Source organism: Oncorhynchus mykiss, chromosome 8, assembly GCF_013265735.2.
Source record: "Oncorhynchus mykiss isolate Arlee chromosome 8, USDA_OmykA_1.1, whole genome shotgun sequence".
NCBI lineage: Eukaryota > Metazoa > Chordata > Actinopteri > Salmoniformes > Salmonidae > Oncorhynchus > Oncorhynchus mykiss.
Genome location: NC_048572.1, coordinates 32603765 through 32627917, shown reverse-complemented (window position 1 = coordinate 32627917; position 24153 = coordinate 32603765). Strand labels below are relative to the sequence as shown.

Here is a 24153-nt window from a genome sequence, read left to right as displayed (position 1 = left end):
GCCTAGTGGTTAGAGTGTTGCACTAGTAACCGAGAGATTGCAAATTCAAATCCCTGAGCTGACAAAGTACAAATCTGTCGTTCTGCCCCAGAACAGACAGTTGACCCACTGTTCCTAGGCCGTCATTGAAAATAAGAATTTGTTCTTAACTGACTGGTCTAGTTAAATAAATGCAATATATATATATATACTCAGTGTAAAATGAATCTGATATGCTGTCGACTGTACTGAAAGGGCTCAATTCCAATTAGGAGAAATGCATGATGGATCCTGTAGTCTTTGTTTGTCCTAATTAGCCATTTTTTACTGCTATTGTTATGTTTGTTGTCTGTAGGCTAGACAGTAGATCTAACTGTATCTGATTTGTCAATCTCTCTCTCTAGTTCCGGTGGAGACGGCAGCACAGGAGTTATTCAGGTCAGTGCATCTTTCATTCCTGCGTGCTTTACTTAGCGTGAGTGCCAGCCTGTTTCTGCCCTCCTGCCCTCCTGGCAAGAGCACAAACTGATCTGGGACCAGGCTTTACTGACACTGAGTGGTCAACGGTTACATATCCTAATATGGACACCATATTCACATCATAGCCACATTGACTTGAGGCCCAGCACTGCTGACGGTGTCTTTACAGTCTTGCTCTAATCATTTCCTCGGCTGTCAAATTTGGACAAGGATCAAGTGTTTAGTTAATAATTACTTCTATGCCGTCACTGAACAGATTCTAAATGATTGATTATTTGCCTCGAAATGCTCATTGCCACTGTAGAATAAACCAATGTTATATTGGGGAAAACAAGCATTATAACACACTCTGTAATCGTAATAGTGTTTTCTGTCTGGCCAGTGGCCCGAACAGTCTATATCGCTAAATAGCCTTCTCCCTCTTGATGGCATTCCTTAGTGTAGACCCCCTAATCCCTAATCTCTCCCCGCCGGTTCCCTGGCTGAAGGGAGAGAGCGCACACAAACACACAAACACACACACACACACACACACACACACACACACACACAGATACACAAGCATATACACTCACAAGCATGCGCACACATCCACAGACAAATGCATGAACACACATCCACACCGTTCCCTCGAAATAGGTTTTTCATCAGACGATCGATCCATGTTCAGGGCCAGGGCTGCAGACGTCAATAATGCCAAATTTAGCGGTCGATGAACACTCCTGCCGTTCACAGACTCATTTATGAGTCTGCTCACCTTGGGGGGAGAGAGAGCTGCTGCTCTGTTCTACCTAGCACAGTCGGCGCTCTTTTCGCGGCGGATGATGCGTGACGGACATCCGCCACCGCGGCGTCCGTATTCGGAGGTCGTCAGTTGTCAGGCAAACTCCTAATATGGACAGTGTACACCTCAGATGTAATGTAATCTACCTGATGGGATGGTGGTGAGAGTGGGCCGCGGCTGAACGGGCCAAATGGAAACATCTAGTTCCTATGGGTGTTCCAAAGGACGGTCAACACACTGTTCCTTCAGAGGGGCACTTTAACTTTGGCAGCCACAGCTGTCCTAAAGAAGCCCAAGGCGGACGCGCTGCTATGAAATATGCAGTGAAGTGAGTCACCGCCTGGCCTGAAGGCTGCTGGCTGTGTGTTTCTCACTACATGAATAATACAGACCTGCTCTGGTCCATTGCCCTGGGTTGTGTGTTATGTCATGCACACACATGTTGAGTCCTATCTGTGTGTGAGGGAATGGGTGTTGCGTCCGTGTTGCGTCTGTTTGTACATGCCTGTCGTGCCACGCAGTGTGTTGACTCCTATGCCTCTTCCTTCTGTGTCTGTAGCTGCCCTACTCCAGGATGTGATGGAAGTGGACATGTCAGTGGCAAATACGCCAGACACCGCAGGTAAAAGATCCTTCTTCACTCCCCAAATCAGCCGCACTTTTCCTCCCCCACTCGCTCGCTCGCTCACTCACTCACTCACTCACTCACTCCCTCACTCACTCACTCACTCACTCACTCACTCACTCACTCACTCACTCACTCACTCACTCACTCCCTCACTCACTCACTCACTCACTCACTCACTCACTCCCTCACTCACTCACTCACTCAGCCCTCATTGAGCTATCACGGACCAATCAAGCTCTTCAGTTCCAGGTCATTGTTCCTGCACCTAAAACAAACCTGCAATTGCAATCACTGGCTGTGAAAAGTTGATTGCAAAATGTGTCAGTATATCTGAGTTCTGTGTTGGATTGAGGAGGGTTGATTATGGTTGCGCAACACCAACTCTTTCTTTGATTTGCTGTGGTGATTCAGCCTCAGCCAGCCCGGGCCAGCCAGAGACTTACAGGAAGTGTACGTGTTCATTCAGACAATACAATATATAGAGAGAGACTATGGCTATCTTCCATAGTTGGATAGATCGGGGGGGGGGGGGGGGGGGGGGGGGGGGGGGGGAACAAGGTCGTTTTGTACTTCAAGAGCTGTGGACCTAACCTTTGTGTTGTAATCTTGGATGTTATCAAGGCTTTGTTTACCAGTTTATAGTCTGTTATCTCTTCAAGCTCACCCGAATACTTCCACATGTCATGTCAATGATCAAATGACAAATTGATGTTAAATAACATAATGTCTGCTATTTAGCAGCCGCTTTTATCAAAAGCGGCTTACAGTCAGACGTGCAAACATTTTGAGTACAGATGGTCCAGGGAATCGAAACCAGTATCCTGGTGTTGCAAGCACCATGCTTTACCAGCCGAGCTACAGAGGAGGTGAGAGCAAATATATTTGTCTTGACAGCTGACCTGTCACCAGATCTTCCTAGAGTCCTCCTCCACTCAGGGCATGTTTAAACAAAAGCCTCTCCACTTGATGCTATTTACGCCCCAGACGTAGGCTAGAGAGATTGATGCCTGTGTCTTCGGTGTCACCTCATCAAGGCACCCCCCTGAACCAGCGGGCTGGAATTGCATTTGGTGCCACAGACGAATGACACCTGCATCAGACCTCTCTCTCTCCCAAAGACCCAGGGTGATGATTTACCCACAAATAGAGGGGCATGCTGGGAAGAAAGCTGAGAGGGAGAGGTGCGTGTGTTTTTGTGTGTGTGTGTGTGTGTGTGTGTGTGCATGCGTTGTTGTTAAGGCTCGGAGGGGGGGGGGGGGGGGGGGGGGGGGGTGTTCGATCCTGGGGCGGCCCTGTTTAAAAAAATAACAGTTGATTGGTTCGTTTTGGCAGTAGGTTGTTCATAGTTCCAGCGCTGATGATAGGTTTACAGTAGCCTACAACTGTACAGTGACTTTACACTGATAGAAAACCCGACTAATGTGGTTATGCTGTATCTTCCAGTTTCAACTAAGATGATTACGAGCACGAGAGATGCAAAGTTATTGTTTTTGTCGTTACTACAACTGTGCTACTAGCCTGAGCTCTGCTGTCATATTCCATCTCTCCTGTCCCCCCCTTTCCCCCCCCATGCCTGTTAGGAAGGTAACCAAAGTCACCCAGATGTAGTGACATACAGTGCCTGAAAGTATTCAGACCCCTTGACTTTTCCCACATCTTGTTACGTTACAGCCTTATTCTAAAATTGATTAAATAGCTCCCCCCCCCCCCACTCATCAATCTACACACAATACCCCATAATGACAAATCAAAAACAGGTTTTTGCAAATGTATGAGAAAAATGTATTCAAAATTAAAAAATGAATTTAAATGTTACATATTACCTTTACAAATACAGGCATGCCTGTACATGTGGAGTTCATCCCTTTCTTCTCTGCAGATCCTCTCAAGCTCTGTCAGGTTGGGGCGCTAGGTAGCCTAGTGGTTAGAGCGTTAGAGCGTTGGACTCGTAACCGGAAGGTGGCAAGAACGAATCCCCGAGCTGACAAGGTACAAATCTGTCGTTCTGCCCCTGAACAGGCAGTTAACCCACCGTTCCTAGGACGTCATTGAAAATAAGAATTTGTTCTGAACTGACTTGCCTAGTTAAATAAAGGTTAAATAAAAAAGGTTGGATCCAGAGATGTTCGATTGGGTTCAAGTACAGGCTCTGGCTGGACTCAAGAACATTCAGAGACTTATACTGAAAATAGGACTTTGCTCCTTTCATCTTTCCTTCAATCCTGACTAGTCTCCCAGTCCCTGCCACTGACAAACATCCCCACAGCATGATACTGCCACCTCCATGCTTCACCGTAGGGATGGTGCCAGGTTTCTTCAGACGTGATGCTTGGCATTCAGGCCAAAGAGTTCAATCAGAGAATCTTGTTTCTCATGGTCTGTGAGTCTTTAGGTGGCTTTTGGCAAACTCCAAGTGGGCTGTCATTTGCCTTTTACTGAGGAGTGGCTTCCATCTGGCCCCTCTACCACAAAGGCTTGTTCGATAGAGTGCTCCAGAGATGGTTGTACTTCAGGAAGGCTCTCCCATCTCCACAGAGGAACTCTAGAGCTCTGCCAGAGTGACCATCGGGTTCTTGATCACCTCCCTGACCAAGGCCCTTCTCCCCTGATTGCTCAGTTTGGCCAGGCAGCCAGCTCTAGGAAGAGTGTTGGTGGTTCCAAACTTCATTAATTTAAGAATGATGGAGGCCACTGTGTTCTTGGGGACCTTCAATGCTGCAGTGGTACTCTTCCCCAGATCTGTGCCTCGACACAATCCTGTCTCGGAGCACTACGGACAATTCCTTCGACCTCTTGGCTTGGTTTTTGCTCTGACATGCACTGTCAACTGTCGGACCTTATATAGACAGGTGTGTGCTATTTCAAATCTTGTCCAATCAGTTGAATTTACCACAGGTGGACTCCAATCAAGTTGTGGAAACATCTCAAGGTTAGTCAATGGAAACAGGATGCACCTGAGCTCCATTTCGAGTCTCAGAGCAAAGGGTCGAATACTTATGCAAATCATGTATTTCTGTTTTTTATTTTGAATACATTTGCAAACATTTCTAAAAACCTGTTTTCGCTTCGTCATTATGGGGTATTGTGTGTAGATCGCCAACTTAAAAATAAATCTATTTCAGAATAAGGCATGTAACAATATGGGGAAACAGTCAATGGGTCTGAATACTTTCCGAAGGCTCTGTAATGTGATTCATTTGAAACCAGGCAGCCTATAGTGTGAAAGAAGTGGAGGAAGAGGTAAAGCCGTGGAGGGGGACGGCTGTGTCTGGGTGTAGTAATGAGAATCACTGTCGCCCACACCACCCACACATGCGCATGCATGCTTGCACTCACTCACGTTCCCGCACACACTGGGAAGACGATGCTAGCTATTGAAGAGTCTGGCGCCATTAGAGCAACCTCAAACAGGGTCTACTGTTTGTCTGCTACAGCCCTGCTCTGTGAAGTAATACATGAGACAGAAAGAGAGAGAGAGAGGTTGGATGACGGATGAATGAAGGGAGGGAAGGAGAGAGACAGAGAGGAGGCTGGAATAAGGAAGGATAGAGATTGAGATTGAGAGAGAGAGAGAGAGAGAGAGAGAGAGGGCAACAAAAACAGTGGGAGAGAAATAGAGAAGTAGGCCGGCTAAGGCATCACACATGCCTACATTTCCACTGATCATATCAGATGTGTGCAGTTGAGGTTCTAAAGTACTTTCTCCTATGTGACAGTGTGTGGCTCAGATGTCAGACAAGCCATTGGTATGCTGGGTAACTACCCTGGTCTCAGAGGGTTTGGATCCAGTTCTGCATCACAGGACTGAGTGTCATTTCTGGTTCACTGCAGCAAGTCACTGCACTGACTAGTCACATGTGTTCTGATTCGATTCCCAAAATGGGGAAGCAGGGAAGATGGTGTGGAACCAACCAAAGGGACATGAAGGGAAGAGATGGTTTCTGCCTGTTAAATATTAAGGATTAATCCTTCACCTTAGCTCTGGTTGGCTCTCCTCCCTGCAGTCTTGCAGCACACAATATGACAGGTTCTAGAGAGAGAGAGAGAGAGAGAGAGAGAGAGAGAGAGAGAGAGAGAGAGAGAGAGAGAGAGAGAGAGAGAGAGAGAGAGAGAGAGAGAGAGAGAGAGAGAGAGAGAGAGAGAGAGAGAGAGAGAGAGAGAGAGAGAGAGAGAGAGAGAGAGAGAGAGAGAGAGAGAGAGAGAGAGAGAGAGAGAGAGAGAGAGAGAGAGAGAGAGAGAGAGAGAGAGAAAGATTGAGAGAGAGAGCAACAAAGACAGTGAGAGAGAAATAGAGAAATGGGGCGGTTGAAACGCCTACATTTCCACTGATAGCATCAGATCTGCAGTAGTTGATGTGTTACATTTAAATGAATTATAAAGAAAAAAGTGTGAAAATGTATACTATTGTAAATCACTCTGAATAGGAGTTTCTGCTAAATGACTCAAATGTAAAAATGTAACAAACAAATCTGTGCATACATGAATCTAGAACTAATCACAGGCTACACATCTAATCACGGTGTAAATTAAAGCCCATTTTTGTGCTATATGTTGACATCGGCACATACAATATTCTCTCTGTTAAATATTTCTGATTTGGCGTGTCATCGTTTTATTACATGTCTTCTCCATTACCCATAAATCCTGAGAACATAAAGTCTTATTATTTGGTCTAAAAGTGAAATACTTCCTTCCTAAATCCACTGGTTGGTAGTGAGCTGATGGGGGTCTATGGTGAGCAGCTTTTGTGCGGGTGGGACTGCCATGTCTAGAGCTGGCGCTCAGTAATTGCCTAGGCTTTATGCAGATGAGGTTGAGTGCAATCTCTCACTCCCTCTCCCTCCCTCCATCCCTCACCCTCTCTCACACACTGACTCTCTCTCTCTCTCTCGCTCGCTCGCTCGCTCTCTCTCTCACTCACAACCCACCTCACTCCCACTCTCTCTATGTCTGTCTCTCTGTCTCTATTTCTCTCCCACTCTCTCTCTATCTGTTCTAATTTTTTTTGCCAGGCCATCATTGTAAATAAGAATTTGTTCTCAATTGACTCGCCTGGATAAATATCTCTCTCTCCCTTTTTCTATCTCGCTCTCCACCTCCCTCCCTCTCCCCCGGTTGATGCATGACTCATATGGACTGAGCCTGCGAGTGGTATAATTCTGGTCCTGACAGGTAGCACTCACTAAAACGCTGGGAAGGGAGCCAAGAGCTGGTAGCAGGCAGGCGAGGCGAGGTGAGGTGAGGCGGGGGCATAGTGCTGCAGAATGGCCTCTCAATGTGGAAAGTGAGGACAGCCTGCCTAGGCATTGAGACAGAGTCACTCCACACACCTAGCATTTGCGTTGCCTTTTGTGAGAGCTACTTGCAACAGGCTTTTATTCCATCCAAGCTGTTGTCTTTTCTCACTTGGAGATCGTGGCCGGGTGTACGTTGGGTTGTGTTCCTCCGATTAAAATAAACGGGGTGTAATTACATTTTTTGTTGTTATATTTTTTTAATACCGTGGAAACATGCGTCCGATCCTGAAACCAATCATGTTTAATTCTGAGTGATGATAACATATTTTCATATATTAGGGAATATAACGATATATGGTCTATACTTGGCATCTAGGTTTCTTACTTATGAGTTGCACATATTAGGATATGGGGAGGGGAATGCTATAGTATTACGATAGACATTACTGTAGTATTTACTGTATTTGTTTTTGTGGACTGTAGTATACTGTAGTATTTACTGTAGTATTCTTCAGTATACTAAAACATTCTCTAGTAAATAGATGGGCCTTGAAGAATCATATTCTTGTTTAGCTAACCAACAGATGGGCCTTGAACTGTGTGGGAGATTCATGTCATTTTGTCCTCAACTCTCAAGTTTCAGGTTGTATTAGTCGCATGTCGAGGACACACATGGTATACACTGTCCAACAAAATGCCTACTTGCAGGTTCCTTCTCAACAACGCAACAGCAATAAGAACGAATAAACATTTTAGCATGAGTATAATACGGAAAGGCACAATTTATAGTCCAATATTTACACATGTTTTGTGGAAGTGGGGATTGGGAGGCACGTCTTTTTTTGTTACACAGTATGTTAATCTAAGGGTCTGAGGGGTTTGTTTGTAGTCTATTTCTGTTTACGGATTTATCCATAACTGTTTTCAACTGTGAATCTCATCCAGAGGTCTTTTTATGATTTATGGACTTGTGTGCTTTTTTTTCTGTGAAGCACTATACTGTCTCTTCACACAACACTATGACATGAGGTTCTCGTCCATCCTCCTCAATCTCCTCTGCTGCTACGATGACAAAGATAACGTTTATACTGGTTGCCTGTATGTGTCTGTGTTTATGTGTGTGTGTGTGTGTGTGTGTGTGTGTGTGTGTGTGTGTGTGCGTGTGCGTGTGCGTGTGCGTGTGTGTGTGTGTGCGTGTGTGTCTCTGTGTGTGTGTCTATGTGTGTTTGTGTGTCTATGTGGGTATGAGGACTTTTTTGCATCAGTGATGGGTGTTGTAGGTTGGCTGATGACATTGGTCTGATGGATGTTCTTGTTCAGACACATCAGAGGACCTGAGCTGAGGAGGACTCATTCTGACCAAAGTTGTCTATTATATTGACAAGATATTTGAGTGGCCAACCATTACGAAACTTTTATTCGATCAAATAAGCTTCATAGAGCACATTAACAATGACATTTTTGGTCACCAAATTTGACACTATCATTTACCTCCATACATAAATTCTTCACTTCGTGGTGTTATTTTTGTGGACAGATTTTGGGCGGAGTAAACCCTCTTGCTTCATCTCTTCCTCTCTGTCCTGACTCAAGATTTCACTAGTACTTCCTGGATCCATTATTCTTAGCCACACCATTGCAGCATGGAAAATGTAGTCAATGCTGACTGGACATGTATTCAAGGCATGTATCTGCTTCTTATCTGTCATATATTAAAAATAGTAAATAAACAGCTAATATAAAACACATATTCAAATTAAATACTCCAACAGACCAATCAAGCACGGTTGTCAGATACTCTTATTAATGACATTCCATAACATTCATTATTCGTCTTCAGGAATTGTAGTCAATCCCTGCAGCCTGTTGGTTGTTGGTTGTACGTGTTAGATAGCCAGAGAATCTCCATCACAGTGTTCTACAGACATATATTGTGTGTTGCCTATGCAGTGGGGAGGAACTGAGGGCACCTGCGCTGCAGTGTGACATCCAGAGTCCTCCAGAATGCAGAATACCAGCTCTGCTTCTGTTCTGCTTTTGGGGAGGGAGAAAGGGTGAGAGGGAGGGGAAGAAGAGGAGAGAGGGCGATGTCTGTCAGCCTCAGAATCACTGCTCTCCTTCTCTCTCTCTCTCTCTCTCCCGCGCTGTCAGTCTGCTCGGATGGCAAATTCCACTTCTGAGGGGGAGATCACCATGGTGACAGCGCTGTGCCACACATGCCTGTGGATGCTGCTGCAGTATAGGGCACAGAGAGCAGGGCGCTCCTATGGCAACTCATATACAACGAGAGCCGCACGCCGCTCTCGCCCACACACCCCTGTGGTGCCATGAGCCGTTATGGCAATGTGCAGCTAGTGAACAGTGTTTATGATGGGATGGAAACTGCCGGAACATGACTTTGGTAACCCAACCAATTAAAGGAGACAGGTAACGTTGCAACAATTCAGAAATTCAGTTGAGACTATAAACCTGTACAGCACCAATCCCATAGAAATTTTAGAAATTGTTAGCTAAAAAAAGAGATTTCTGTATTTCCTACTTTGACGGAGCTAGATTTGATATGCCTCGATAGAGGCTACTGATGACAGAAGCTCCAGAAAAGGTTCAGGTTCTAAAAGGCTCTAACTTTATGATTTCCTTCAGGCATCAGAGGACTAAACCAGAGGATTTGTTCTACAGGAGATTTCTCTGAGGGAAGTCATTATTATCTCCCCAGCACTGAAAGCCTTATAGACATCTCTTATCCCTCCCTCCCTCCCTCCCTCCCTCCCTCCCTCCCTCCCTCCCTCCCTCCCTCCCTCCCTCCCTCCCTCCCTCCCTCCCTCCCTCCCTCCCTCCCTCCCTCCCTCCCTCCCTCCACATAATTACAGCACAATCCCTCTCCAACATGTCTGCAGTGTTCCCTTATTCAAATGTGTCTTAATTACCTGTGGAATTTTAATTGGCGTGGCCTGCCTGTGGGAGACGTTGAGGTGTCCAAGGTCATACTGAGCCGAACACACACACGCACACACATGCACGCACAAGTACGCTTGCAAGCAAACACACACACACACACACACACACACACACACACATACACACCCGTGCGCACACACACACACACACACACACACACACACACACACACACACACACACACACACACACACACACACACACACACACACACACACACACACACACACACACACACACACACACACACACACACACACACACACACACACTGAGACAGATGACAGTCTGCACCCACAAGCTGTTTGCCTAACAGCTATAAGATAAATAATATTGGTTAACCCAGAACTAAAGTCTTGCGAAATTGGTCAGATGCTCGATTAAGTTCTGGGTCCATGCATTAATTGAAGAGATGGAACGAGAATCGGAACCAGAACAAAGAGCTCCACCCTCTCTCTTTGCAAGTTGCAGACAAGTCTATGGGCCAAATGTCCCCTCCTCTTTCCCAAATTTCGAAAGAAGCTAACACCTGTAAAATAGTGATTTCTCCAAGGCACTGGAACTAATGCTGTTGGTAATCTCACGCATCCCATTGTACCGTGACAGATCCAAGGTGCCATTTATGTTTACATGTTATGTCCACAAGAGATTATAGGATAAAAGGAGAAGAGGAAGAGAGGGATCATGCGAGGGGAAGACACCAGGGCAAAAATAAATGTCAGACGAATGCAAATGAAAAGGGATCCCTCTCTGACCACAGCCTGTGCTCTCCCCGCACATCTTTGGCACCTTCTTTTTGTTCTTACTCTCTAGTCTGTACAGCTGAGTCGACAATAAGAAACGGATCTACCAGTTGGACGTGTGATACGTTGTGTGTGGGGCGGTTGTATGTGTGTACCCTAACTGTTGTGTACGATTCAAAATGGAGCAGAGATGGAGAGGCCCATTAGCTGGGAAGGCGTTGTTGTTGTGCCCGATTGCCGGTGGTCCTTCAGTCTGACCGAGACTGACGATTTGCACACATTAGGGCAGGCTAGGCCGGATCCATTGGCTGAGTGAGAGGGCGGATAAACGACGGTAAAAGAGAGTAGAAATGTGGGCCATTTCACAGCCCGATGACTCCTAACCAAGCATGTGAGCTGCATGCACGACTGTGAGGAAAATATACAGGACGGATGGGCCTCTACAGAGTATGACCGGTGTTCATAGTCAAGTTGTTATGTTTTGATGCGCATACAATAGAAAAACATTGGACAATGTATGATTGTTTGACTGGAAATTCTCTATAAAAGAGACAATGACAATACATTTGAAATCTCACTATGTCTGACCGGAGTTTCAGGTGTGGTCCTGCTTGTCTAGCCTGGGATCCACACTGAACATCGCTCTGTTTTACTGTTGTTTCACTTCAACAATAATGAAACATATGATATTGAGTGTGGATTCCAGGTACACTACTTCTAGTCTACATTTTCACACAAAGAACTGTGGCATATCATCACTGTCTATTCTAGTCTCATTGATAAAGAACACAAACCTACTCTCCCTTCCTCAATACAAATAAGCCCTTTCATATGGAAATGGAGTAATTGATTCCCCAAAACCCACATTAAAACCTTGTATAATTGCAATCGCTGTTTTGGAGCAATTAAAGTGGAATTTCTCAACAGCTAATGATTATTATGGGATTTGTGTAATTGAGGGCTGGTTGAATAAGCTTTTGGTTTGGAGGCTTGAGTCTTCGAAACTAAGTCTTCTGGCTTTCCGCAATGCAGTGGCTTTTGGGAATTTAAGTGAAGTAGAGCATGCATGTTCCCAAAATTACGGTATGTAAAATAGGTTTGGAAATATGTATTTCCGTTCTTGTTTAGTTGATATTATGCAATGATTGACGTCATCACAATGCTATTGCATTGTAATATGAAATAGAAATCATGTAATTTACCTTGATTGCCAGATTGCCAATATACTGCATCACGGTATCTAGATATCTCTACATTTCTAGTTATCTATATATCTCTAGACGTAGAACACTTACCTTACTAAGACCATTGAACAAATCTCTATTCCTCTCATGTCTTTTGTCTAGTGTCTATGGCTGCCCCCTGGCCAAGAAGAGGAAGACCCAGGAGAAACAGCCTCTGGAGCCTTCCCCCAAGAGGAGGCCCTACTTAACCCCTACCGACCCAGAGGTGAACCCTGCTGCCATCTTCCACTCCTATGAGCCTGAACCCATGGATGAGGGAGAGGAGAAGGAGCAGGGGGAGGTAGACGGGGAGATTCAGGAGGAAGGAGAAGAGGAGGAAGGGGAGGAGGGGGAAGAGGTAGAAGAGATAGAGGAGGAAGGATTTTCTGAGGATAACGGGGAGCTAGGTGAGGAAGAGGAGGAAGGAGAAGAGGCAGATGAGGAGGAGGAGGAGGTGGAGATGGAGGTAGTAGGGCCAGTGGAGGTGGAACAGGTGGAGGAAGGGATAGAGGAAGATGAGGAAGCAGATGATGGGGATGATGAAGAGCAAGAGGAAGGGGAGGAGGAAGAGGAACAGGAGGATGAGGGTGACGAAGATGAACATGAGGAGGAAGAAGAGGAGGAGGAGGAAGAAGAGGTCCAGAGTCACCATGAGCCAGGTGAGTCCATATTTCCAATGTTCTGTTTTCTGGGGAAATAAGAGGGGGTAATAGTGTTGGGTGGAGCTGGGAGTTATTTGCCACACTAATAAGCTGCCACTAGAAATGACATCCCTGAGTCTAGGATATACTTCTTATCAACGCGGTGCACCTTTGATGTGGCCAGTGAAAGCCATACCCAATCATGGCGAGATGGAGGCATAATATCCCAGAGAGAATTGAGTTGTTGAAATGGGACTGTCAGGGTGGAGGGAGAGAGGCATGATGGTCAATCTGTGAACATGTGGCCAATAGGGTCCTCGGGAGGAGAGGGGGTGTAGTAAGAGGTCCTCTACCTTCAGTGAACCAGATGCGCCTGCTCTCCCTCCATCAGCCCTCTCCCTCGCTCTCGCTCCCTCTGCGTGTCCTCAATCGTTTCTGACAGTGCCTTCAAGAGCAATGGAGAGAGGAGCTCTCTGAGTTATTTAACCCCCCGTCCCCCGTCCCCCGTCTCAGCGGACGTGTCACATGTGCTCAGTCTCCCCCCCCCCCCCCTTCCTCCCATGGAAATGGCTTCTCTCGAGGATATTTTGGGCTCCCAAATCAGAACACCTCATATACGTCTCTCTCATTCCCTCCCGCTGTTTCATTTGCCGCTGTCCCTAAAACCAACACTGAAACGTATTAGGTGAGGGTGTTACATGGTTCTCAGAAGCTCTGGATGATATGTTTTGTGAAGAATGGAAGAATTAGAAAGCATTTGGTTCATTAGTATATACTTTGGATTTATTTGAGGGATTTTTTTTTGGGGGGGGGGGGGCTCTAAAGTGCGACCAGTTTAGCATAAAAAACATTTTGCTATATGACCTGCGGTTTTAGTTTGGGAACACCAGTCCCTCCCAAAAGTCTCTCTCTCTCCCTCTCTCTATATATATATCTTTTATGATAAGGCTACTATTGTTTCCTGGGCGCAGATTCGTTAGCGTCATACTTGCACAATTTCTACAGCGGAAACTGTTAGTTTCTAGTCCAAACAGTTCAAAAGATCTGACCCATATTACTGACGCAATGTTTTTTCTTTGGGGGCCCGCATTTTACCCGCATTTTACCCGCATTTTACCCTCATAAACCATGTCGCGAACGTTCAAAAACTATTCGCGGGTTGTTAACCATTTGTTGTACACCTTGTTCAGTCATGTTTGTTTTAGGTTTTTTTTTTTTTTTTTAGAACCCTGTCTACAACATCAAACTATAAAAGGGGCAATCAGCAGTTGAAACAATAACAAAGGTTCCTCCCTGACACTGTTTCAGTAAAAAGCTGAGGGATGGGGTTGGTGTAATGTAACCCCTCTCAAATGCAGCGCTAAGGATGCAAGGACTGAACACTCATGATATCAAAATGATAGTTTTAACCACGTTTTAAGACACCACCGTGGTTGTTTACATTTACTTTGTTTACAATCATTGGAGTAAAACACGGTTCTCTTTTGGATTCTGATGGTGTACAGCAGTTGAACTAAGCTCATGAGGCATTTTCTAAGTTATATTAAGACATAAGTCCGAAAACGGACGTAGCAACTGCAGATTGTCCCTTAAAGCTCTCTAACATAATCAATTCAATGTGATCATTAATATCCAAACCAATATACATTAATACATTGAGGCCATTTAAGGGCTTAGTAGTCAGCAAACCTCACATAACTGGCATAAATGTTTTTGAAAAATGTTGAATATTATATTAATATCCCAAAGAATTAAACTATGACGGGCTAGTTCTTCATCTACCCAACTATAGTAAGGGCTGAAAGGTCTATCCTTCCTTTCCTGACCACAGAGAACCGGCACAAAAATGGCGGACAATCAAAGCATCACCCTACGGGACAGAAGGATAACATCAACAACAGTGCCCCTGGCCCTAACGTCGGCCCTAATGGTGAAGAGTATGAAAACTATGATGAGCTGGTGGCCAAGTCCCTTCTCAACCTGGGGAAGATCGCAGAGGACGCCGCCTACCAGGCCATGACCGAGTCAGAGATGAACAGCAACTCCTCCAACAGTGCCGGTGAGGACGATGATGATGATGATGATGATGATGATGAAGAGGGCAACGAGCGCGGCGGGGGCAGGAAGGGCAAGCTGAGCGTGGATCTGGACAGCGACGTGGTCAGGGAGACGGTGGATTCGCTCAAGCTGTTGGCGCAGGGCCACGGCGCTGTGCTCCCCGACGATGGCTACCCAGAAGGCACCGGTTTGGAGGATGGCAGGCATCCCAATGGGCGACCCCACCACCATGGCGTCAGGGGTCAGGCTGAGGAGAGCGAGGAGGAGGTGTGCCTCAGCAGTCTGGAGTGTCTGAGGAACCAGTGCTTCGACCTGGCCCGCAAGCTGAGCGAGACGTCGCCTTCCGACCGCCTTGGACACCCCGGCCTGCAACACCACCAGGCCCATCAGAACCACCACCCTAACCAGTCCCACCACCACCTGCAGCATCAAACCGGCCACCACCACCACCAGGCTCAGCACCAGCCTCCGGTTCAGGCCCACCACCTGCCCAGGTACGAGAGCTGCCAGGAGGGCCAGCAGCCAGACGAGCGTGGGTCCCTGGAGCGCAGCTACTCGGACATGGTCAACCTGATGAAGCTGGAAGAACAGCTGAGCCCGGCCTCCAGGGGGGGCTACTCGGCCAGCTGCCACCAGGACGGGGACGAGGACACCACGTCGGTGGCCTCGGACCGCTCGGACGAGGCCTTCGACATGACCAAAGGCAACCTGTCCCTGCTGGAGAAGGCCATCGCCATGGAGTCAGAGCGAGCCAAGGTCATGAGGGATCGCATGGCCTCGGAGGGACATCATATGGTGGCCCGAAGGGACAATCATCATCACCACCACCACGGCGAGCACAGCCCCAGACAGAGCAGCGGGGCGGAGGAGCGCAAGTCCAGAATGCACCACGATGGGTCAAAGAGAGCATACTACCCTAAAGGTAACCACTCCCTGAAAATCTCAACACACCCATTCACGACATGTCAGCTAGTATCCTCACCCTGTTGTGTACAGTATTGATGATCCACACAGTGCTAACTGCATTTCAGTCAAACTGGACCGCCTCTGTATTTAATTAACACTCAAAGGCTAACAGGCCCTGGCCTACTGATAGTGTTTCAACAGGCACCAACAGGCCCCGCAGTAACAGACTTGCGTAACATCAAGCAGTATAACTGACGTCTTATTTCGCTCATGAATCTAATAACATTGGACGTTTGCTTGACCCCTGCCCAGTAGTTCAGCTCCTCGCTGGGAGTAGACGGACACATTTCCCCTGGCTGGTCTCAACGCTGCATATCGCAGTGGCAGCAGCAGCATCGACTGCAAGCTTATGTTGTTAAATAGGCCGGCATGCTAACATCAGAGGCTTGGCTTGTCAGGCATGAGTAATGGCAATCTGCAAGGCCCGTTAGGACAGCAAATCTCATCTGCGGGATTCCATCCACGGCCTATTTCTTTTAAATCCACTCTGATACACACCCCCACTGCCTGTGGGAGTGAGTCGTACCGTCTCTGTGTGTGCATTTATTAACCCATAAGAAAGCTTCAAAGCAGATCAGTGGGGAGCGTTTCAGACAGGGTCATTACGCTAGCATCAGGGGGGTGGCGGTGGCACATGGCGTTCATGATTGTTGGATTGTGATGCTGTGTTTTGAGTGACATTCCAATGGACACAAAGGACGTTGATCTAAAAGTGAAATACTGCAGATACTGGTCTGCTCTGATTGAACCAAAGGGGACATTTTAGTAGTTGAAATCCAAAGCCATTTGAAGTCATTTCTCTAGATAATTCTGCCCATTGTTCTAAGTCTCCAACAACACGTCTTGCCATCAGTAGCCACAGACCGTTGAATGGCACGATTCAAATCATGCCAGCGCGACTATTAATAAGGGCCACCCATCGTCGGTTATCACAGATATGTACTGTAATAGTATGTAATTATCTTCCATTAGCACAGGAAGCTAGTGGGGGGAATTCTCAAGGAATAGGATTAGTATGCATAATTTCAGTCTCGAGAACATATAGCTGGCTATACTATGTGTATAAGGCTCTGGTAGGACCCTACAGATCTGTCGACATGCTATTTGTTTTTTCCAAAGGCCATAATAACATTCTAAAAATCTATCCTCAATGAATCATTTTAAATTCAAAGTCTTCATCATCAAAGGAAGGGACTATGGCCTTTTTTCTAATGTTTGCCATGTAGTCGGGACTACTCATTAGTATTTCAGAATAAAACACATTTTGGGACAATGCTCATACACACAGTCTGTGCTCAACGTGGTTGGGTTTGAGCCGTGTCCTTGGGGGCACCATTGACGATTGGTGGAGATGGGGGCGATAGTGAGCTCCAGATATACACATGGGAGAACTGCTGATAAGCCAGTTTCACACAGGCTTAGTCATTCTGTGTTATCGCCATAGCGAGTGTACATTTTTTTATGAAATATGAAATTGCATTTCTGGGGTGTTGCGATTGAACAATTGCACCAATTTTCCTATGTGAGAGTGTGTGTGTGTGTGTGTGTGTGGGGGGGGGGGGGGGGGGGGGGGGGAGGTTTTCAAAGGGTTCTTCGGCTGTCTTCCAGGTAGACCAGTTTGGGTTCCTCTGTGGAAAACCAAAGGGGTTATACCTGGAACCAAAAAGGGTTATTTAAAGGGTTGTCCTATGGGGACAGCCAAAGAATCCTTTTAGGTTCTAGATAGCAACTTTTTTTCTAAGTGTTTGCTTCTTACCACCTCCTAACTACTAGGGCCAATTTGGGGGGATAATACTGTTAAAAACCCATATGAATTTATGACACTCTAAATGCAGTAAATTAAACAACAGTGTAATGAGACATTCCATTAATAGCGGTGACATACTGTAGTACCCTGGATGCAATGGTCACCTAGATAGTGATATTACTTTTTAAACCCCCAATATTGTTCTTCTTGGTAGATTCTGCAAGGGGGGACAAGAAGGAGAGTAAGTGTCCGACCCCGGGCTGCGATGGGACAGGCCACGTCACGGGTCTCTACCCCCACCACAGGAGCCTGTCTGGCTGCCCCCACAAGGACAGGGTGCCACCAGAGAGTAAGTCCCATTGAAAACGTCTTATTTCCTGCTTGGGGAGACTGGATTGAGCATTGCCCTCCCATCGCCTGCATTTTTCAGTTGGATCTCATTTTCTGTTGAGTTTCTGGGTAACTCTTTTCCAGCAATTGCCCTTCAATGGTTCTTGTGTTGGGTTGACACACGAGGTCGTCTTCCGATCAGCATGGGGCTATGGGGCTGCACTCACTCTCTTTTGCTTTCACCCTGCTTGATCACTGTTCATGCCTGCATGCAAAGTAATGTCTCCTCAATAGACCAGATACCTAATGGCATGCACATCACTTTTGTGAGATGTTGACCAGACGTACCTCTAACTCTGCTTCAGTAAAGGACATAACGTACCATGTAACATTGGTTAGTACAACTAACGTCTGCCTAGATACCGTTTTCAATCCCACCTGATTGGTCTATCAAGATTCTGCCGAATGACTAACAACATGCCTGACTACCTCTGAATGCTGCTTGATTGAATCCATTCTTTTTTGCTGCCTGCATGAGCATCAACGTTACATTTTAACAGTGCATGCCACTGTCTCCGCTCACTACCTAATAATAGTTGAACAATAACCACTGACTCTGGGTGCTCCTAACCCCTTGCTGTCTCTCACCTCTCCCTGTCTGTCCTAAGTTCTTGCAATGTATGAAAATGTTCTAAAGTGCCCTACTCCTGGCTGCTCGGGGCGTGGCCATGTCAATAGCAACAGGAACTCCCACCGCAGGTGAGTGGCTGGCAACTAGGCAGAGCATGCACTGGGAGAGACAATAAGAAATAAAATAGTGGAGTCAATGTATAGTCTGATAGAACATAATAATAAAAATGGTGTCTCTGTCCAAGATCAAAGAAAGAGAAAAAAGGGTTCAAAACGGGTATATGTGGGGGTGCCATAGGTGTCTGCCACGAGGTACAGGGTGAGGATTCTATTGTCAGCAGGTACAGTGCCTTCAGAATTCACACCCATTGACTTTTACACATTTTGTTGTGTTACAGCCTGAATTGAGACTTTGTGTCACTGATCTAGACATAATACCCCATAATGTCAAAGTGTAATTATTTTTTGGGCATTTGTCTACTAATTCATTAGAAATTAAAAGCCTAGTAAAAATTGTCACATAATAAGTTGCATGGACTCACTCTGTGTGCAATAATATTGGTTTTTGAATGACTACCCCATCTCTGAAACACACACATAAAATGTTCTGTAAGATCCCTCAGTCGAGAAGTGAATTTGAAGTATTTTTTATTCTGTGTTTTTTATTTTTTATTCTTCCTTCTTTTCTCTCTGTCAATTAGGTTAGTATTGTGGCGTAACAAGAATGTTATTGATCCATCCTCAGTTTTCTCCTATCACAGTCATTAAACTAACTGTAACTGTTTTAAAGTGACCATTGGCCTCATGGTGAAATGACAAAGCGGTTTCCTTCCTCTCCGGCAACTGAGTTAGGAAGCACGCCTGTATCTTTGTAGTGGCTGGGTATGTTGATCAAAAATGTAATTAATTCACTGCTCGACTCAGGGACCTTACAGATAATTGTATGTGTGTGGTCTTTTCATTTGTTATTCATTTGTAAACATTTCGAAAAACATCATTCCAATTTGACATTATGGGATATCGTGTGTAGGCCAGTGAAATTGTATATCTTTTTTTATTCAGTCTGTAGCACCACAAAACGTGGAAAAAGGGGTGTGAATACATTCTAAAGGCACTATACATTCTGTAGATACGCAGACAAAATCACACACAAGGCATACACTATGAATACACAATGCACACACACACACACAAGCACGCACACAAACACACACCTCCCTCTCCACCCGCAGTTGCTGTAGGCCATGTTATATAGAACACATCTTGTGGGACTGGCACACACACACACTGTGTCGTCATTAGTAGGATTGGGGAGCAGTGCATAACAAAATGGAGAAAAAAAATGGAGATGTATAGCTTTTGTGTCTGTCGTTTCTCTCCTCCTCGCTGTTGTCATGGAAACTATGATACTGACAGCAGTCCTTCTGTCAGGTTGTCACATGGTCCTCACAGATTTCTCTAACACTTTGAAATGTGCGCGCCTGTATGCGAGTGTGCGTGTGTGCGTGTGTGCGTGTGTGTGTGTGTGTTACGGGGCTGGCCGTATAACATTTTTATTTCACTCATGGATATGAAATGATTAGGAGAGGCCCCCGGCACCACATTTGTCTCACACACAAAAGCAGCGACGGTTTGTTTGTGAGAACGACTGATTTGTATGTGTATGAACAGCCTGGTCTCATAAACTAGACATAACATAGTAAACATAAATCAAATCAAATTAGTATGATATGTTACATGTGGTATGGTTACATAAGACAGAAGGTTATTTAAGGCAAAAACTATAGTAGGATGGTTGGTCGTGCCGGTTGGGTGGGCGTATAATGCAAATGTCTAGCAACGCAAAGGTTGCGTGTTCAATTCTGATCACAGATAACTTTAGCATTGTAGCTAATTAGCTACTTTGCAATTATTTACTACTTTTTAGCTAGTTTGCAACTACTTAGCATGTTAGCTAACCCTTTCACTAACCCTAACCTTTACCCGTTAACCTAAATCCTAACCTCAACCCTAACCTTAACCTTAAACCTAACTTTTACCCCTAAACTTTAGCCAGCTAACATTAGCACCTAGATAATGATAGCATTAGCCACATAGCTAACGTTAGCCACAACAAATTGGACTTTGTAACATTAAATGTTTAGCAAATTCGTAACATAATGGACAAATTGCAATTCTTAACATATTGTACCAATTGGAATCCGTAACATATCATACAAAAGGATGATGGGCATCCACTAAATAATACATACCATTCAAAACTTAACATATCAGTGTCCCAGATTTACATTTACTATGTTACGTCTACCACTGAGTCCAGGTTCGTTTGAAAAAATACTCTCATATACTGTAAGAAGTGCAAATGTGAGGGAGAAAGGGGAATAAAACGAGGAGAAAATAGAGGATGAGGAAGCAAGAGGGGGAGAGTTGATAGGGGAAGATATGAGGCTGTACAGTAGCTGGCATTGTGGTGAATTAGTTCTCCCCAATGTGCCTACACAGAATGCCTGAAAAGACTGAGGTATATAGCTAAGCTCAGCAGCCAGTACCCAGGCAGCCAATAACATGTATCTGCAAAGCTCCGGCTTTGCAATTAAGAACTAGGCCATAGAAAATACATAATTCATACGTGGGGCCCCATCATATAGCAGGACATTTGTAATTCTGTTTAAATCAAAGCCAAATTTAGCTGATTGACTGGATGTGTCTGTTATCGGTGAGGCAGACTGTGTAGGTTTGTGGGGGGGTACATGTCTGTGCAAGTGATGTGTGTGTGTGTGTGTGTGTGTGTGTGTGTGTGTGTGTGTGTGTGTGTGTGTGTGTGTGTGTGTGTGTGTGTGTGTGTGTGCGTGTGTGTGTGTGTGTGTGTGTGTGTGCTTGCTTGCGTACGTACATGCATTCGTGTGCATGTATGTGTGTGCTCTGGCCAATTAGGCCTCACTCTGTTTTGTGAATGCTGTTACAGTCTCTCGGGGTGCCCCATCGCTGCTGCAGAGAAGATGGTTAAAGTCCAGGAGAAGCACATCCCATGTGACGGGGGCCCCAAGTCCAACCAGGCTTCAGACCGTGTGCTGAGGTACTCACTCACACCCTCATCACATGACCACCACTCCCCCAGCCTTCCCGCTCATCCCAGTGCATTCCTGGTAGCCGTGAATGTAACCTCTGACCTGCATCAATCTCTCATACCTCATATAGACGTAGGGAGAACATACGGTAACATCATGTACATTGTACATACAATAGACAGGACATAGCCAACCGTAGTAGCTCTCATGATTTTGCTCTTACAAATGAAGTCCCCCTAGTGGTTCAGTGAGGACGTACACCATGCAGTCAGACAGTCAGACCGCTCTCACCGCGTGTACACAAACACGGCCCCCCTGTCCATGGTTATCTTCCAGGCCAATGTGCTTTGTGAAACAGCTGGAGATCCCACAGTACGGTTACAAAAATAACGTCTCCACCAGCACGCCGCGCTCCAATCTGGCCAAGGAGCTGGAGAAGTACTCCAAGACCAGCTTCGACTACGGCCAAGGCTACGACAGCCAGCAACACATCTACGGTGGGGGGAAGAGAGGCCTGGTCCCCAAGCCCCAAGGACGGGACTTCTCGTCTAAGGGATATGACGGTAGGGAATGACTGCCTATGCACTCTCACGCATGCACACACACACACACACACACACACACACATGCAAGCACGCATGTTGGCACGTGCATTGCAGGCGCGCACACACACATGCACAAACCCAGGCAGGAACACAAACATTACTCCCAGGTTCTAGATCACTGCTAAGACAATGGGGTAAATGTGTTGAATAACTCTATGCAACACATATACAATGCAAAGAAACGATTGAAATGTGTATTCCTAAAGCCCAATTTTTGAGGCTATATTTCATTTCCATCAATTTGATACTGCATGGCATAGTTCATATTAGATGGAACAACTCCAATCCGGATTGGAGATAAGTATAGAACACCACCCATTTCCTTGGCCCTGATGCATTTTCAAGTTGCTGGATGCAAGGTTTTTCTCTCCCTGTAGCGTGGAGATGCTTTTAGGGCAGGTTTCTGGTTTCCCCCGGCTCGCTCACCCCGGCTCGCTCACACACTCTGCTGCCTACAAACCCTTACTGTGAAGCCCGTATTCACCGCTCCCATCCCTCTCGCTCGCGCTCTCTCTCTCTCCCTCCTAGCACTCTCCTCACGCTCTCCATCTCTGTCTCCCTCGCCTCGTTCTCCAACCAAGAGCACAATCATTTGCTCTGACACAGCATTCACCGTGGAGCAAACCATCCACTGGAAGACTTCTCTGTAGGTGTTAGAAATGATCTATCTACCTACCTTTCTATCTATATCTATATATACAGAATGTATGTATATATATATATATATTCTTTACATTTTTCTATATTTCATGTCTTTTTATACATCTCTGAATTTTTATAAATTTGCGGGGCCAAAATCTGGCCTTAGGCATCATTGTGTGGGACTTTATCTATGTACTGTATGTGTGTGTGGGACTTTATCTATGTACTGTATGTGTGTGTGGGTGTGTGTGTGCATGGATGATGTCCTGTCCCTGATGGCTGCACTGTATGTGTATACCGTATGTGTGTCTATATGTCTGTGTATGATCTGTATGGTGTGCTCCCTCCCTGCAGCCAAGCGCTACTGTAAGAGCCCAGCCAGCAGCACAACGAGCAGCTACGCTCCCAGCAGCAGCAGTCTGAGCTGCGGAGGGGGAGGGGGCGGCAGCAGCGCCAGCAGCACCTGCAGCAAAAGCAGCTTCGACTACACACACGACATGGAGGCTGCCCACATGGCCGCCACGGCCATCCTCAACCTGTCCACGCGCTGCAGGGAGATGCCCCACGGCCTGGGAGGCAAGCCCCAGGACCTCCTCTCCCAGGTAGGGAGGACTACGCCCCAGACTCATGCTCACACTCACCCGGCAGGCTCCAGCTCCGCCTCTGGGGCGTTGCGTAGCTCTCTCTTGCTTTTCTCTCTCTCTCTCTCTCTCTCTATCTCTCTCTCTCTCTCTCTGTCCAACATCCCTTCTCTCTCTTTATCTCACTCTCTCTTTCTCTGAGCCTTTCTTCCCTTCTCTCACTGTCTTTCCGCCCTCCTTTTCTGCCCTCTTTCTCCCTCACTGCTCTCGCTCTCTTTCTCCACCCCATCTTCCTCTCTTTCAGTCTATTTATTTCCCCTATCTTTCTCCCTTTCAGTCTATTTATTTCCCTTATCTTTCTGCCTTTCAGTCTATTTATTTCCCCTATCTTTCTGCCTTTCAGTCTATTTATTTCCCCTATCTTTCTGCCTTTCAGTCTATTTATTTCCCCTATCTTTCTGCCTTTCAGTCTATTTATTTCCCCTATCTTTCTGCCTTTCAGTCTATTTATTTCCCCTATCTTTCTCCCTTTCAGTCTATTTATTTCCCCTATCTTTCTGCCTTTCAGTCTATTTATTTCCCCTATCTTTCTGCCTTTCAGTCTATTTATTTCCCCTATCTTTCTGCCTTTCAGTCTATTTATTTCCCCTTATCTTTCTCCCTTTCAGTCTATTTATTTCCCCTTATCTTTCTCCCTTTCAGTCTATGTATTTCTCTTATCTTTCTGCCTTTCAGTCTATTCCTGCTTTCTTTATTGCTCTTTCAATCTATCAGACCACATTTGCATTGTATCTCTGACAAAATAGGGGATATTATATCTTCCTTACTGCCACCCTGAGTCAATTCTAGTGAA

At 45.9% G+C, this 24153-nt stretch overlaps 1 protein-coding gene across 9 annotated transcripts in view; it reads left to right on the top strand.

The window, feature by feature from the left end:
* myt1la (myelin transcription factor 1-like, a) overlaps positions 1-24153 on the top strand; it is a 48552-nt gene that overhangs the window by 10932 nt on the left and 13467 nt on the right. For 8 of the 9 annotated variants that reach the window (XM_036985300.1, XM_036985308.1, XM_036985307.1 and 5 more), the window contains exons 4-12: positions 384-417; positions 1803-1865; positions 12156-12691; positions 14505-15653; positions 17659-17793; positions 18443-18533; positions 21370-21480; positions 21809-22035; positions 23074-23321. In XM_036985300.1, the coding sequence (XP_036841195.1) occupies positions 384-417; positions 1803-1865; positions 12156-12691; positions 14505-15653; positions 17659-17793; positions 18443-18533; positions 21370-21480; positions 21809-22035; positions 23074-23321 (2594 nt within the window). The remainder of the gene's footprint in view (positions 1-383; positions 418-1802; positions 1866-12155; positions 12692-14504; positions 15654-17658; positions 17794-18442; positions 18534-21369; positions 21481-21808; positions 22036-23073; positions 23322-24153) is intronic. The other variant, XM_036985306.1, reaches the window with a different exon arrangement.